The sequence below is a fragment of the Aotus nancymaae genome, unplaced genomic scaffold (genome assembly GCF_030222135.1).
Source record: "Aotus nancymaae isolate 86718 unplaced genomic scaffold, 86718_ANA_hifiasm-v0.15.2.pri h1tg000079l, whole genome shotgun sequence".
In the NCBI taxonomy this organism is placed as follows: Eukaryota; Metazoa; Chordata; class Mammalia; order Primates; family Aotidae; genus Aotus; species Aotus nancymaae.
Genome location: NW_026988494.1, coordinates 17,740,006 through 17,758,188, shown reverse-complemented (window position 1 = coordinate 17,758,188; position 18,183 = coordinate 17,740,006). Strand labels below are relative to the sequence as shown.

At 40.6% G+C, this 18,183-nt stretch overlaps 1 protein-coding gene and 1 long non-coding RNA gene across 3 annotated transcripts in view; one reads left to right on the top strand and one right to left on the bottom strand.

The window, feature by feature from the left end:
- SH2D4A (SH2 domain containing 4A) overlaps positions 1–18,183 on the bottom strand; it is an 81,967-nt gene that overhangs the window by 24,288 nt on the left and 39,496 nt on the right. Inside the window, exons 5-7 of one of the 2 annotated variants that reach the window (XM_012435254.2) lie at positions 11,127–11,207; positions 7,142–7,253; positions 4,244–4,454 (exon numbers count right to left, since the gene is read on the bottom strand). In XM_012435254.2, the coding sequence (XP_012290677.2) occupies positions 4,244–4,454; positions 7,142–7,253; positions 11,127–11,207 (404 nt within the window). The remainder of the gene's footprint in view (positions 1–4,243; positions 4,455–7,141; positions 7,254–11,126; positions 11,208–18,183) is intronic. The other variant, XM_012435257.2, reaches the window with a different exon arrangement.
- LOC105705385 (uncharacterized) overlaps positions 1–18,183 on the top strand; it is a 52,016-nt gene that overhangs the window by 29,943 nt on the left and 3,890 nt on the right. The window lies entirely within an intron of this gene.

Genomic DNA, 18,183 nt, shown 5'->3' with positions numbered 1-18,183 from the left:
GGAACAAAGCTGGGAGGCATCACACTAAATAACTTTAAAATATACTCCAAATCTAGGCATCTAAACAGCATGGTACTGGCATAAAAATACACACATAAACAAAGAAATGAAATAGAGAACCCAGAAATAAATCCACACATTTACAGTCAACTGATTTTCAACAAAAGCACCAAGAACACATACTGAAGAAAGGACAGTCTCTTCAATAAATGGCACTGAGAAAACTAGATAGTGAAATGTAGAATGAAACTACCTACTCCTGCTATGTGGAAAAATCAGCTCAAAATGGATTAAAGACTTGAATGTACAAGACCATGAAGCTACTAGAAGAAAATATTGGGGAAACAGTTCAGGACATCAATCTAGTTTGTTTGTATAGATGAGAGTCTCTCTATGTTGTCCAGGCTTGTCTGGAACTCCTGGCCTCAAGCAGTCCTCCCACCCTGGCCTCCCAAAGTGCTAAGATTACAGATGTGAGCCACTATGCATAGCCCCAGACTTTTAAAAAAACAGCACCTCAAAAGCACAGGCAACCAAAGAAAAATACAGTAGACAAATGGGATTATATCAAGCTAAAAAGATTCTGCCACAGCAAAGGAAACAATCAGGAGTAAAGAGACAAATTACAGAATGGGAGAAAATATTCATAAATGCATCTGTCAAAGCATTAATAGAGGAACTCAAACTTAATAGCAAAACAAACCACAAATAATCCAAATAAGAAAAAACCTCAATAGGCATTTCTCAAAAGAAGACATATGAATGACCAACAGGTATATGAAAAAAATGCTCAATACCACTAATCAGGAAATGCACATCAAAACCACAACATCACCTCATCCAGTTTTGTATTTTTGGTCATTATCTAAAAGGCAAAAACAAAAACAGATGCTGGTGAGGATCCAGAGAAAGGAGAACTCTTATAACCTGTTGGTAGGAATATAAATTAGTATACCATTATAGACAACGGTATGAAGTTTCTCAAAAACTTAAAAATAGAATGAAAGCTCCAACAATCCCAGTACTGGACATATGTTGAAAGGAAACAAAATCAGTATATCAAAGAGACATTTGCACTCCTATGTTTACTGCAGCACTATTCACAATAGCCAACCTATGGAATCAACCTAAGTGTCCAACAATTAATGAATCAAGAAAATGTGGTATATATACACAATGGAGTATTATCCGTACATAAAAACAATAATATCCTGTCATTTGCAATAAAAAAATTGTTGGTGAGAATATGGAAAAAGGAGAACTCTCAAAGCCTGTTGGGAGGAATATAAATTTGTATACCATTATAGACAAGGGTATGAAGTTTCTCAAAACAATTAAAAAGAGAACAAAAGATCCATAAAAAGAACGATATCCTGTCATTTGCAACAAAATGGATGAACCTAGAAGACCTAATGTTAAGTGAAATAAGCCAAACACAGAAGGACAAATACTGCATGACCTCACTCATACGTGGAATCAAAAGTTGATCTTACACAAGAGTAGAACAGTGGTTAGCAGGGGCTACAGAGAGCAGTGGGGATGGTAAATGGGGAGAGGTTGGTCCACTGGCGCCAAGTTACAGTGAGATAGGAGAAATAAGTTCTGCTGCTCTACTGCACAGCAGGATGATCACAGTCAACAGTAATGTACTGCATAGGTCAAAACAGCCCAAAGATAGGATTTTGAATGTTCTCACCGCAAATAAATTACACTGTCTGAGGTGATGGATATGGGAAGTATCCCGACTTGATCATTACACAAGGTATATATGTATCAAAACATCACACTGTATCCCATAAATATATACAATTACTGTGTGTCAATTAACAACAAAATACAATTTATGAAAAACAACCACCACAATAAAGTTTGGGTGAACTACTAGAAATTCTTGTAATGGATAAACTTATGGTTCTTTATGCTTTTTATAACATGCGCTTATGAGTTACATGTGACATGTCAGTTATACATATATAGATGTACATATGCATATATGTGTATATATCTTCAGAGCCTTTTGGAGAAAATATCCTATGATATTTGACTTCCCTGGGAGGCATACACTGCACACACCGAGTTATATTATAAATTCTCTTACTAGCTTCCTAATTAGGCTCTTTTTTGTAAAGTCTTTGGAGATTGAGCAAAACTCCTCAGACACCGGAGGAACTGGTCTCTTTTCCTGGGGTGGCTTCGAGGTGACCTCTGCCATCCCTGTGCCAAGTCCCAGCCCTAAAACCACCCAGTCTAACTCACAAGAAGCACTTTATGCAGCATCTTAAGTTGGAAAAGATGAGCTGACAGTAGCTGAAAACAAGAATTGCCTTTTTTTATAGAGCACTTTCATTGCTGTCTATCAAATACATTGTGCTTTCAGAATGCTGTGGGAAAGGGACAGCTACAAGTCATGTTTCCATGCTACCCTTGGAAGAGACGGAGAACAGGAGTTAGCTGCAAAAACATCCCTGCTGTGGCTCTGTTGCCATCGTGCACACAAACAAGCTCCAGCACTGAGAGGGCCACGTGCACCTTTATCACTTGTTCACACAATTAAAGGGACTCCTATTTCCTGACTACATTTCTTGCTTTGTTTTCCATAAGAAAAGAATCATTCCCAGAACCATCACTTTGTAGATCATGGTCTTTAATTATTCCTGATTACTCCACTGAACAGTTCCATGTTGGTCCCCACTTCCCAAAATGGAACTTTCCAGTGGAGTAAGTAGAAATAATAATAGCAAAGAAAAAGGACTGCCTTTGTGTTTCCCCTGAGGTCATCATTCCAGTTTAAAGAAAACCTTGAAGATAACTACTGACTCCAAGCAGAGGGAGATTTTTTTCATTTCTCCATAATCTTTGCAGAGAAGTATTTCTAGTTTTTTTTAGTATTTCAGAAGGCAAGGTTTCAGACATTTCTGTTTCTATCAATATTTGATTTTAATACTTCTAAATACTAGGATGTTAAAAATAAAATAAGATCAATAACCAGAAAAAACACTTTATAATCAGCAAACATAAGGGATGGGGGTTTCTCTAATAGCATCACTGTACTATTCTGCAGTTTTTCTAGAACTAATGGTTCTTCCTAATTCTTCTACAGCCTAAGAGACAATGGTATCACCACCACCAAACAGAAAATTCATTAAAAAAAAAAAAAAGGAGCCTTTCCAAATTCTAAAAAGATAAACTTGGCTATTGTGGGAAGTGGAAAAGTCCCTCTTTAAAGTTTCCTTTCTTGTTAAAGAATAAATTTGCTAATAACCCTTTGTTAAGCCCTATCCTGTGTAGCTGTTAGACATGCTTATAGGCACGTAGTGTTTTCTATGTCCTTGTACTTTAAGATATCTTTGCTGGATGTGCTCACAGGCATGTCCCAGCTGGTAGCCTATGCCCCTTACCTGTTTAAAAAAGTTTTAAGTTATCAACCAATCCAGTTTTAGTTTAAATTGTGAAGTCTGGCTCCAGCCAACAGAGATCAGACACAGCAGTAAGGACAACCACAAATGCATAATAGATAAATATGTCTGCTTTCCTTTGTTCATTGTACTCTCGTGGCAAGAAGGCTAGTGAGGGTACACTTTCTGCAGTACAGGAAGTAAAAAAAGTAAAAACTGCTTTGCTGAGAGATCCGTTGTCTCAGTGCTAATTTTTCTTTGCAGCACCGAGCATCTGTTTCCAACAGCTATGTGTCCCAGAATGAGAATTACATCAGATCGAGACCATCCTGGTCAACATGGTGAAACCCCGTCTATACAAAAAATACAAAAAAAATTAGCTGGGCACGGTGGCGCGTGCCTGTAATCCCAGCTACTCAGGAGGCTGAGGCAAGAGAATTGCCTGAACCCAGGAGGCGGAGGTTGCGGTGAGCCGAGATCGCGCCATTGCACTCCAGCCTGGGTAACAAGAGCGAAAACCCCGTCTCAAACAAAAACAAAAACAAAAGAATTACATCAAACCTTTAATCCTTGGCAGTGAAAATGTAGTCTCACTGATGCACGGCTTTACTATTTCACTGGGTATCCTAAATATAACACCTATGGACGTTTGACAGCTAAGAAGGGGAGCAGTGCCCGACCAGATAACCCAGGAAGAAGGCTTAGACGCCAGCCTGAGCTTACACAGGCTGCCAGTTGACCTTCCACACCCCCATGGCAGCTCATACAATTCACCTTTAATTTCAACGCTTATTCAAAGCCCATTGCAATGCTTATGCCTAAAGCCATCTATCTGTTTGGCTTCTTACCTAAGAGGTTTTGGAGGAGACGCTCCTGGGTTTAGGAACTGAGGCTTGGGCGGAAGAGGAGGTCTTTTTGGCTTCTGCAAAGCATGCAGGGGGCTTTGCAACCTCTCACCGCCTCTTCCTTTCTGGGCGCCGAGGGATAACCTCTTGTAGTCTTCTCGTGCTTGTTTAGCCAAGGATCGTCTCTTCTCATCAGCTGCTTTGGATTTTCGCACTAGAAAAACAACAGGGTTGGAGAACATCCTCATCAGCCCCCAGAGCAGGTGAGAAGGCTCAGCGTTGCACAACAGGCAGCAGCACAGGTTCCCAGCAGTTTGTGATCTGCTTATAATAAGGAACACTCATTATCAACACCTATGATCCAGGTCATTAGGACTTGCCCAGCGTTCGCTGCAGGATTCCTCTCTTCATATGGGAGTTTGGGGATTTTCTGAGAGGGAGAGAAAAGGAAGAGGAGGAAGAAGGGATGAGAGAGAAATATCAAAAGTGTGCAAGAACTTCCTGCAGTTGATAAGACCAAGTGAGGAGTCCCTGCCTGAGGAAGGGTTCAAAGTGGCAGGGGTGCTGAGTAATAAGAAGCAATTGTCACATCCTGCATAGACTCACGTTCAGATGCAGTGTGCCTGACTCGCTAGCAAAGATCAGGACTATTCAGTGGCATGGGGCTGTGCATAGGGTGAAGGAGCAGGAAGTGTGACAGAATGAGAATGAGCCCAACAGACAAAAAATTAAAGAGATGCTTAACCACAGATAATTGTAGAACACATTAGAACACGAAGAAGTACCCCAAGCCTGCCTTTTAATATTATAGTCACTCATCACTTAATGACAGGAACATGTTTGAGAAATGCATCATGAGGCGAATGTAACCCAATAGTATTTGTGTATCTAAACACCCCCAACATAAGGCTGGGCACGGTGGCTCATGCCTGTAATCCCAGCACTTTGGGAAGTCAAAGCACATGGATCACCAGAGGTCAGGAGTTTGAGACCAGCCTGGTGAACATGGCAAAAACCTGACTCTACTAAAAATACAAAAAGTTAGCCGGGCATGGTAGCAGTCGCCTCTAATTCCAGCTACTCGGGAGGCTAAGGCAGGAGAATTACTTGAAACCAGGAGGCAGAGGTTGCAGTGAGCCAAGATCACGCCATTGCACTCCAGCCTGAGCAACAAGAGTGGAAACTCAGTTTCAAAAAATAAAAAATAAAAAAACTACCCCCAACATAGCAAAGGTATAGAGGACAAACAAGTGGTGCATCTATATAGGGTACTTACCGGGACTGGAAGGTGCTCTGGGTTGAGTCAGTGAGTGAGTGCTCAATGAATGCTAAGGCCTAGGACATTACTACACACTAATGTAGACTTCATAAACACTTCATACTTAGGCTATACTACATTTATAATATGTATTAAAAATGTCTTTATTTAAAAAATATATGCAATGTATTATTTTGCATCTTTTTTTTTTTTTTTTTTGAGACTGAATCTCGATCTGTTGCCCAGGCTGAAGCACAGTAGTATGATCACGGCTCACTGCAACCTCTACCTCCCAGGTTCAAGCGATTTTCCTGTCTCAGCCTCCTGAGTAGCTCAGACTACAGGTGTGCCCCACCACACCCAGCTAATTTTTGTATTTTTAGTAGAGATGGGGCTTCACCAAGTTGGCTAGGCTGGTCTGAAACTTGCGACCTCAAGTGATCCACCCAGCTTGGCCTCCCAAAAGGCTGAAATTACAGGAGTGAGCCACAGCACCCGGCCTAAAAAATATATACGACCCATCATTGGCCAAAACATCATTATACAGCACATGACTACTTTGTAAAACAGAGTTTTTTGTTGTAGCAATGAGACTCTAATGCGGAATGAAAAAGTAATTTTTATTGAGTATATTTACACTTCAGGTATTATTGGTCAAATCCTGTTATGTTTGACTTCAAAGAGATACCCAAAATATTCCCTTATCCTGAGATTTCACTGCATAGTACAAAGAGGCCACTGGATCTTGCAAATATTTTTATTTCACAGAAGTTGTCATTTAAATGGCATTGGCTGTAATGGGATTGCTGATCAATTTAGGATCGCAACATTCTGCAAATGCAGCCACACCTGCGCTCTTCCTCAAGCTGCCTCAGGATGATCTAGCAGTTCAGACTTCTCTGAGTCAGACTGAAACACTACTTCTTTCTCAAACCTAATTCTTCTAGCATTTTGAAGCATCCTCTGCTCTGCCATGGGCTGCTTCTTCTCCTATAAGTATTCTCACTGGCTCTGCTAACTCAAAAAGGAGTCAGGGCTGGATCATAGGCAGGAGCAGGATGCTAACACATCTGGCCTGGTACTCCTGTGTGCTTCGTATTACAAAGTTAAAATGTATTCACTATCAAAAATTTAGGGGAAAAAATCCAAACACAATACTAAATTATAAGAAAAACTTTCAAATAAATAATCTTGACTCTCACCTCTTCAAGAAAACTAGTGTTTACATGTTATTATAATAATCTTCCAATTTTTTTCCTTCAGATACTTAGACATTTCTAAATAGCGGAGATTTTCATTCTATTTCATGGTGTTTTTTCTTCTCCAAGTGAATGAAATGTAAACAAACACAGTCTAAGATCATTAAACACTCTTCCAAAACATATTTTCCATAGCTATACATCATGCTATTTGAAAAATTACATCATACTTTTGGTGATACAGAAATGAATGGAGAACCAGTCTGCTGTTCAAAAGTAGCTTGTAAGCATATGAGTAATAAGTTAGTAATAACATTTGAGTGGTAACTTACTGTGGGTATCTCTCAACAACCCACATTAAGTGCTTTCTAGATTGATCACGTTGTTAAGTGAGAGAATCAGCTGAGAACCTGGAAGCTGCTACAGAGACCTCTGGGTACTCACGAGATGCCTGCCATTCAGAGTCTTCTTTCCAGCTCTTGCAAATCTGCTTCGTTCTCTCTTCGTCTATTTCATTTATTTCTTCATCTTGTTTTTTCTTCATGGATTCTTTCTTCTGTTTAAAACAAACAAAACAAAAAAACAGAAACAAACCTTGACAAAATCCAGCAGTTTCCTGAAGGACGGGGCGGGGGGGTACCCAGCATACCTGATTTCTATTGAACTCTCTGGCCCACTAGGGAGGATTAAGTGTGGACTTCAGAGTCAGTAAGACCTGAAGCTGGAGTGAACATTGCTAGCTAGCTGTGTAACTCCAGGGCTAACAACTGAACCTCTCTCAGGCTGTTTCTCCATAAGTAAGATGAGAAAATTTATAGGGCTATATTGAGGATTAGATAACTTGAGAAGTGCCTGGCACAGCATATAACATATAGTAAGAAAAAATATTATTTTTCCTCAGACACAGTACTTAGCTGCTTCAAATTGACTCCCTGAAGGATGTAAGTACACTATTTCACAGAACCAGCATCAACCTACCTTATAGCAGCTAACAGGCTCCACAGAAGAAATGCGCATTCCCAGAGCAATCTCAGCTGCATCTGTCCCTGCCCTTGGATCATGTGTCCAAAAATGTGGTACGTACTACATGATTTGAGGTGGTTCAAAAGAAATATATATATATATATATATATATTTTTAAATGGAGTCTCACTCCATTGCCCAGGCTAGAGGGCAGTGGCACGATCTCGGCTCACTGCAACCTCCACCTCCCAGGTTCAAGCAATTTTCCTGCCTCAGCCTCCTGAGTAGCTGGGATTACAAGCACACGCCACCACACTTGGCTAATTTTTGCATTTTTTGAAGAGATGGGATGTCACCATGTCGGCCAGGCTAGTCTGGAACTCCTGACCTCAAGTGATCCACTGCATCAGACTCCCAAAGTGCTGGGATTACAGGTGTGAGCCACCACACCTGGCCAGAATATGTATTTTTTTGTTTAAGAAAAAAAAGAAAAATAGTTTTTTTTAGGCCTCTTTTGAGAAGGGAAAATATATAAAAAAAGAAATGTGAATATTCCTTTAGAAGGAGAATTCGGTTTTTTGAAAAATTGTGGTAAAATTCCACAAAACAAAATTTACTGCCTTAACCATTTTTAAGTTACTATTTTCTGGCATGGGAAATCATTTTAAACTCAAGAGAAATGAACAAACCAAATCACTTAGACCTGAAAGGTACTTTATTTGGACATAACCTTCTGAGTGCTCACAAGAAGACTGAATTTACAATGCGGTGAACTAATAAAAGCCTTGGTTAGCTAAGTAATAAAACAAACTGAAAGGGCCAGGAAGGGCTGCTGGGCTCCCCCTCTCTATTACAAGTGACAGGTTTTTTTCTTTTGTGCTTTCCTATAGAAATAGAAAGGCTTCCTTGCTGTTAAGTTATGTAACCACAACTTAAAAATATAAACCTTAATATTATGGAACTTGTGGGCAGTCATAATTCACAGTCCATGTAATGATCATTCATAAATTGTGCTTCACTGTAGATGTAACTAAATTTTTGTGCATTTACTGTTTTCATTTTTTTCCTTAATGTTGTTTTCCTGCCTACAGCTAAGCTCCTTTTGTTTGCCACCATTTTCAAATCCAAATGACAGCTCTGATGTTTGAAAAGACTGTTAAAATTTGCCATCCTTTGATTGAAGCTGTTTGCAAGCCCAAGATACATAAAAGTGCTGCTAGCAATTTCTAAGCTTAAACAGAAAAAACTTAAAAGTGGAGCTTTGTTCATCCTTCCACATGCATCCGTGTTTATTTTTAAATGATTAGGAAACATAATGAAAACATCAAACTATAATCATCTCGGATATTGTTACTGGGGATAAGCAAGAAGTTTAGAACATGAGTCAACTTAAGAAAAAATAATAACAGATGTAGTATTTGGTTGATGTTACTCAAATATCTAAGAGTGCTATATTTGATAAATCTACTCCTTAAATCTACAGGTAATTATGTATAGACACAGTGAAAAAGAAGAAAAATTAATGAGTTTCACAGAGTAACAGCAGATGAGATCTGGCCCTGACCACCATATTTATTCAAGAAAGCTAGAAAACTTAAGGAACTTGTCCTGAGTCTCTCAAAGAATTTTACTTTTAGTAAAATCTGTAATGGTTTACTTTCTCTATTAAGAAGACCATCATTTCCTCTTCAGCAGTGTTTTGCTGGAAGCATGTTGGTCCAGGACTCAGGACTGTGAGCTAGGCATGGGGAAATCCAGGTGAAGGCTTGGAGTGGAGGGGCAGAGGGGCCGAGGCTGGACACTAGTCCAGATGCCCAGGGTGAAAGGTATGGAGACCTAGATGTGTGATGTGAGCTGTGAAAATGTGCTCAGCTAACAGGATCAGAAAACAAGGCCATGCTGGGCCCATACAGAAAGCTGCTAGATCCATACAGAAAGCTGCTGGACTCATACAGAAAGCCACTGGACTCATACAGAAAGCCTCTTTTCCAGCCTGTTGATGGAAGCCCTTAGAGTACCCCTCCACCAATTCCTTCATCGGAGCCTCACAACCTCCCCCAAAGCAGAATGCCTCTATTTTATGACCTTTGTTCTAAAGAGAAGCTTAGCAAGGTGGCTCATTCATTCCCTTGAAATATCAGCCTTTCCCTGCCCATGCCATGTGAGGTCCTGCCTCTGTGTCTTTGACTTGCTGTTCCCTCTGCCTGGAACAGACATCCACATGGCTTAGATATCCACATTGCTCCTTTGCTCATTCCTTCAGGTCTCTGCTCCAATACTGCCTTCCCCAAGTGGCCTTCTCTGACCACGTGTCCCATCCCAGTTCCCATCCTCCCAGCATTCCTCAGTTCCCTCATACTGTTTTACTTTCCTCTGCAGAGCTTACAATCACCTGTTCTCATAGCTATGTTCATCATCTCTCTCTCCCATGAAGAATATAAGCTCCCTGAGGATGGGAATTTTATCAATTTTTTTCTCCAACTCCCATAACAGTGCCTAGCATGTAGTAGACACTCAATAAATGTTGCTGGGATGAATATACGATCTTTTGAATTCCTCAGCTCTCACCATTTAAAATGACATATTGAGATCTAAGCAGAATTAATGAAAATGTCCTTTAGATCCCTATTGCTGCTGTTTTAGAAAGAAGCATGTATTATATCAGCAGTATGCATACAGGACTACAGTTCCACAACTTCATCCTGATTTCTTGAAGCCTCAAAAAGGACCTATGTCCCTGCAGAGGAGTCATGGAATCCATGACATGGTCCACAGGAACACAGGTCCCCAGGGGAACCTCCACCACAGCCCGATCTCAGAAACTATCTCTTCACAGTCTCACATCTTATGCTGCTTTTTCAGATTCTCTGTAGGTCAAATCCTACTACACCTTCCAAGTGCCAGTCTATATGCCTCATTTATTTTGAGCAATTTATGACATGATAGCAAGCTCGCACGATGGAGGAAGCAGGGCTTGGCCTGGAGAAAGAATGTCACATCTGGACAGACGTGAGAGAGGCCTGAGTGCCAGAAGGGGTTCCAGGCATGGTGGATGTGGGGGACACAGCAGCTGCTCACCCTCAAGGGATAGGTTCAAAAACAATGAGCACAGAAGTAATTCGATCTGAATTCACTCTTTCTGCCAAGTTTAATGCTCCATTTATCACTGTCTGAAATCAGTCTTCCCTCCATATCTGCAGCAGCCTGGGATGCCGCCTCTGTGTTAGATCTTCCGGGAGGAGTTTAGCTGATACATCTTAGCATCTGATCTTTCCATGACATTCAAGACTTTCCGAACTCCAGATAAACGGGTAAAGACAAACAACTGTGTTTGCAGCTTTTAGGACAGATTTCCCCTTCTGCTGCTTAATTTCATTTCTGCACAAGATTCATTAACTAATCTGTGAAACATTAGTGGAAATGCCTAGGTACACAGCCCCCGCAAGACAGAAGGGAAGTCTTTTACCTGGTGAAATCCATATGCCTTCATACGATTGATAGAATCTGCCAACATTTGTTGAATATTTCTTGACGAACTGGAGGGTGACTAAAAATTAAACGAAACACATTTATGGCATTTGAGCTGCAGAGCAGTTTCATATGATAATCTGTCCATGTTTCCCTGATTTCAGCATTCCCTAATGCTGTCCCCAACCCCACAGCTTGATCACCCAAGGCTCCCACTGGCACCTGAGTTCTGGGCCGATCCTGACTACAGCAAGAGGCGTGTAAATCCTCACTAACCCCACTCAGTAGGACTTAGAAAGGATTGTTGGCCAAGAGCCGGGAGCTGGTAGTTCGGTGTGTCTTGTTCCCATCTAGTTGGCCCTGGAGAGTCCCGGGATCACTTCTAGACATCAACATTACCCCCTATTTAAATTCTCTTCTCGCTTAATCTCTGCATTCCCTACTTTAGTGCAGGCCAAAGAAATGCCTTAGTCTCCAGATTTAACTATATAATGCCTTGCAGACATGCCTGGAGCACCAGTTTGGTGCCTGGGAGCCCTGCTCAGCTTCCCTGCCTGGCACACTTCTCTCTTCCTGCCCTTATCTCCCAGTATCTCTGTTTCTTCTGCTCTACATAGATTTTCCATGAGGCATCTTCCCCAGTGGGGTTCTCAGATTCATTGCCTAGATTCCCTGGTGTCATTCCTGTCTGCCACAGGCCAACCCTCTGGCATTGCAAGTACATCAGCAAATCACAATGGTTTCTTCTTAAGACACAGGCCCCCATCAGTCCCTGGCTGGAGTGCAGAGCCTAAGCTGAGTCCCAACATAGGTAGTCACATGCCCTGAGTAGCCAGATGATATACCTACCCACAGCTCACATTACCACAACGTAATTACCTTGTGCTGAGTTCTTCATTTTGGCATAGATCAGAAATTATCAGCAAAATTTCAGCAAAAGTTTGGTGCCACCATTCAGAAGGAGCACAGAGGATCATTACTATGCCATGTAATAAACCAGTGGCTTTCTCAGTTATGCCCTTTTATCACAGTAGCTGGCACAAGGTTATCCCACTATACTGAATTTCCAGATGCCCTAGCAGATATCTCAACATAATGCAGGTGACAACTGGCATTTGCCATTTCTCTCCAGGCCCATTTAAAACCTCCTTCACACACTTCTCCAGGCCACTTCTACCTTCCTTTGGGCTGGAATGGTGACAGCAATAGTGCTACTACTAATGAAAGCAGAGCCACCAAAAGCCTAAGTCCCTGAATGACTGTGTGGAGCAGAGCCCTCCTGAACTAGAACACTTATTCTGGACTGCCATGAGACAAATAAATGAACTTCTATTGTATTTTTGGCCATGGCATTTGGAGTCTATTTGTTTCAAAAGTTTAGCCTATCAGTTGCTGGTGGCATGTTTCAAACTCTCTGCTGAGGTTTTATAATTAATCATAGGCAGTGAGCTTAATGCTAATTCCACTAATGACCACTAATGAATATTAAAGGCCTATTATGACCCACACCATGTTAGTGTCTCAGTAAGTATTATTTTTGCTCCACTCAACACCTCTGATGGATGGGCAACATAATGACCAATTTTCAAATGAGGAAACCAAATCTCCGATGAGTTATGTAGCTTGTTCAGGACCAGACAGCTGGTTTGTGCCAGAGTTTATGCTTTTTCCACTATGTTGACATTGCAGTGATAAGAAAATGAGATGTAGGTCAACAGATTGCTTACACTTATTACTTGGCAAACTAATGAATCCTGTAGGTTTCACAACTGCTACTTAACCATATTCTCATTTTTTCTCTTTTTAATATTATAAAAGGCTGCTTTGCTGCTCTGCAACTAAAATTAGAACAGTAACTAGTTCCTCTATTTGTGAACAGGACAGAACTGTTCCCACAGGTTTCATATAAGTGTGTCTGCTCAAAAGTCCAAGATGACTTTGAAAGTCTCTGAGTGTATTTCCACCACCAAAAATGAGAGCTTTAAAAACAGGCCCACTCTCTTTGATGATATAAGATCTTTAGGGCATCATTTTGCAAAAAGGATCCATGTCTTACATTTGAAAATTAGGAGGCAGGTAATCCTTCTTTCTTAATACTCCCTCAAGTATTGAGGATATTGAGTTTCAAATATGTTATGCTTATCACTTGGCAAACTAATGAATCCTGCAGGTTTCACAAGTGCTACTTATCATGTGCTCATTTTAATATTATTAAAGGATATTTCGCTGCTCTACATCTAAATAGAAAAGATGCAGAGCAGCCATTCCAGAATCAGACAGATTTGGACCTGTGAAACTGGAGTTCTGGACCAAGGTTTTATGAGCAGCACTTTTGCTGCTCTTAGTCATTGAGCTTTTAAACACACTCTTAGTTATTTCCTGAATTAGCATAAGGCTAACAGGCGTCTCATGGTTATCCTCTAACCCATGTATTCAAAAGTGTCTATTTTGTTAGTTTCCCCTCAGTCTCTTGCCAGTTACTGTTATCTGCATGGGTACAATGCTTTAAACATATTGCCTGAACATACACCATCCCTCAGTTATTCCTTCAACCGAACAGTTCATCTCATGTACACATGAACAATGTTTTTTTTACCACTTGCTTTCTTTAAATTATTTCACATTTTTTTCTATCATCATTGTATGCCTTTTCTTACTAGTACTTTCAGCATGTTCACTGCTTTTGCATCTGTCAATCTGATGCAGTTATGAATGATCTTAATATAATAAGCACAGACACGTGCCTCAGACAGTGTGCATGGAAGCGATGCCACTACACTGGCCGCCAACACCAACCACTCATGGTAGTTGGAGTTGATGATCTTTCTTTTCTTTGAAATTTTAGGTTTTGACTGGGTACAGTGCTCATGCCTGTAATCCCAGCACTTTGGGAGGCTGAGGCAGGCTGATCATGGAGTCAAGAGATCAAGACCATCCTGGCCAACATGGTGAAACCCTGTCTCTACTAAAAATACAAAACTTAGCTGGGCCTGGTGGCTCGTGCCTATAGTCCCAGCTACTTGAAAGGCTGAGGTAGGAGAATTGCTTGAACCCAAGAAGCACAGGTTGCAGTGAGTGGAGATTGTGCTACTACTCCAGCCTAGCGACAGAGCAAGACTATCTCAAAAAATAAAAAATATATAAAAAATAATAAATTTTAGGTTTTGTCTTTAGTGTACCAAAACTCACAATCTTGTTCTTGAGTAGAAGAATTTTAGCATAAAAACTTATTAGGCTGGCACATGGTGGTTCATGCCTATAATGCCAGCACTTTGAGAGGCCAAGTGAGGTGGATCACCTGAGGTCAGGAGTTTGAAACCAGCCTGGCCAACATGGTGAAAGCTGTCTCTACTAAAAATACAAAAATTAGCTGGCATGGTGGTATGCGGTGGTATGTTCCTATGATCCCAGCTACTCAGGAGGCTGAGACAAGAAAATCATTTGAACCTGGGAGGCAGAGGTTATAGAAAGCCAAGATCATGCCACTGCACTCCAGCCTGGGTGACAATGAGATTCCATCTCAAAAAAAAAAAAAAAATGATTAGTTTAACCACCACTCCGGAGATGAATCCTTCTATTTAAACACTTCTATTCAACGTGTCTAAAATGTATTGTAAGCTCTAAAGCTATTCACACATACGAAGAACCACATTTATAAAAATTCTACTTTTCAAGGTAAACCAAGATTTTGCTATTATTCTAAAGTGTTAAAATAACATGAAAAACTTAAGACTTGCAGAAAGCAGGCTCATTTAGATATGCTTACATGTTCTACAAATACATGCCAAGCAGAAAATAATAGACCGAAAATAGTGGGATCCAACAGATATTTCCTTTATTTAACAAAACAGCTAGATTAATAGGCTCAAAAGTGATGACTTATGATGACAGTATCAGAGGGGAATACCTCAGCAATACCACTGCCTCTCTGAAGCACTCCTAGGGGCAGGATGAAGAGACTTTTCAAAGAGGGTACCATGCCCTCTGTGAAGCTTCCATATGCTGCTATGATCCAGGAAATATACTCTTTAGTTATCTCTATACCAAAAAAGGGAAGAAAATGACCCTCCTACCTATATAATTTTTGCTTATAAAGCACTTTGAAGTCTAATACATCATTTGACCTTATATTAGGTGTCAAAATAGGCCTTACCCCTTTACCAAAGAGGTAAGGTGACCTGTTTTATTGATAGTTGTCTTTTTGTTCTTGAGACAGAGTCTCACTCTGTTGCCCAAGCTGGAGTTAGTGGCATGATCAGCGCTCACTGCAGCCTTGACTTCCTGGGCTCAAGTGATCTTCCCACTTCAGTCCCCCAAAGTAGCTAGGACTACAAGTGTGCACTAATTTTAGTAGAGACAAGGTCTCACTGTATTGCCCAGGCTGGTTTCAAACTCCTAAGCTCAAGTGATTCTCCCGCCTCCACCTCCCAAAGTGCTGAGATTATAGGTGTAAGCCACCACACCTGGCCTAAGTTGACCTGTTAACAGGTAGGAGGACAGGGACCCAAGCCCGTGTCATCTTCATGTCTGAAGCTTGCTCATTCCCCATGGTCTCCCAAAGAGAACATATGTATGCTCTTTCGAGTAACAGTCACTGCGGTCATCATCCATCTGCTACATTACAGAAATTCTTACAGCTGCTGGAGCTCTATGAGCAGAGTTAAAGCAATCTTATCTGCTTTGTATCTGCTCTATTTAAACATAAAAACTGCCATGAATATTTATGCAAAAGCTTCGAAAAAAGAAAAATTGAAAGCTAATAACATCAGAAGCTAGTGGACTTCCTGCAGACATCCAGCCAGAATAACCATCTCTAATCAGTGAAGATCCCAAATAGATCTGGGGGTATAGCCCATTTGATTGACCAAAAGATAGTATAAAAAATAATAACTACAGTTACACTTAGAAGTATGGGAGTTGAAATCTACATAAGCAACTGGGTTACAAAAAGATGCTGCTGACAACACCAGTATTACATGGTTACAAAATATGCTTCCCCCAGAATCTATGTCATATGAGAAGAATTATTCCAATTATGTTCACTTTTTAAACTGGTTTGGGAAACAGTTCATTCTGGCTTCTAACTTTCCTTTGTTTAAAATAGGGTTATAGGTTAGGTGCGGTGGCTGAGACCTGTAATCCCAGCACTTTGGGAGGCTGAGGCGAGCAGATTACCTGAGGTCAGGAGTTCAAGACCAGCCCGGCCAATATGGTGAAACCCCGTCTCTACAAAAATGCAAAAAATGATGGTGGCTATCTGTAATCCCAGCTACTTGGAAGGCTGAGGCAGAAGAATCACTTGAACCTGGGAGGCAGAGGTTGCAGTGAGCTGAGATCACACTACCGCACTCTAGCCTCTGCAACAGAGTGAGACTCCATCTCAAAATATAATAATAAAAGTAAGATTGTGCAGTCAAACAAATGCCAAGTGCCCTTAATTCCAAATAAACTAGAAAGCTCCAACAAACAGAACATTATCAGGACTCAATTTTTATGGTAAATATTTAAATGAAGAATTAATAGCATAAAATCAAGAGTTTATTTTTGAAAAGAAACTACCAAGCATTAACTCATCCTGTTTTCTTACACCTTTTAAACCCATATTCCTGAATAGAGTGACAGAGTAATAACCTCAATGAGAGCAAAGAGCATGCCAGCAAAAGCCATCTACAGCAAACAGAACTCAGACTGGCACTTAATAGGCTTCATAAATGTTTGTTTTTGTTTCTTGACATAATCTCACTCTGTTACCCAAACTGGAGTGCATTGGCACAGTCTTGACTCACTGCAACTTCTGCCTCCCGGGTTCAAGCAATTCTCCTGTCTTAGCCTCCAGAATACCTGGGATTACAGGCACACACTACCACACCCAGCTAATTTTTGTATTTTTAGTAGACATAGGATTTCAGCATGTTGGCAAGGCTGGTTTCAAACCCCTGGCCTCAAGTGATCTACCCACCTTGGCCTCCCAAAATGCTGGGATTACAGATGTAAGCCACTGCACCCAGCCAGTAGGCTTCATATTTATTTGGTGAATGAATGAATGCACAATTAATTCATGAGATACATTCTAAATCATTAAAAAATATTCAATCTAGTTTCACTATTCATCAAGATAGATTGAATTCAAATACTTTCAGAATCAATGGTCTATAACTCACCCATTTTGCCAACCAGGTCATTGAAATAATCAGACCGTCCTCTTTCTAGTCACTTTAAACAAAAAGGCAATTTCCCAATGATGACTATAATATTAACTTTTTGAGCATGCTGGGATTTGGCTCTTTGCTTCCAAAATAATGGGAGAGACAGAATAATGAAACTCTGCTTCAATAAATTTATAAAGAATAATAATAGAGCTAGGAGAGAGTTTCCTAAGGCCAAGTAGACTAACAAGATGAAAAGCGGGACAATATATTTTATTGCTAAAAATATGATACAAACTCCTTATAGTGATTTTACTGACATCACGAATTAGGACAATGGAGAACCTAGCAAATCTTTTCCTTATTACTCTAATATTGTTCCTAGCAAAATCTGTGCACAGAGACTACTGAATACCCTAACTTGAAAGTACAGCAGACTCTAATATGATGTGTAATTTTATGGCATATCTTTCAATAAACATTGATGGCTCAGGTGGTGGCTCAGACCTGTAATCCCAGCACTTTGTGAGGCCAAGTCAGGAAGATCATTTGTACCCAGGAGTTTGAGAGCATCCTGCACAACATGGTGAAACCCTGTGTCTGCAGGAAATACAAAGGTTAGCTGGGCATGGTGGTGCACACCTGTAGTCCCAGCTACTCCGGAGGCTAAGGTGGGAGGATCACCTGAGCCTGGGGAGGTCAAGCCTGCAGTGAGCCATTATCTCACCACTGCATTTCAGCCTGGGAGACAGAGTAAGACCCTGTCTCAAAAACAAAACAAAAAAGAACAGCTAAAAACATTGTCTTTGGTGTCTGAGTTTATTTTGAGTATGTTAGAGCACAGAACATCAGTCATGTTAGATAAACGATAGCTCACTCCTGTTGCACCATCCCCTAAAACGCCATCAA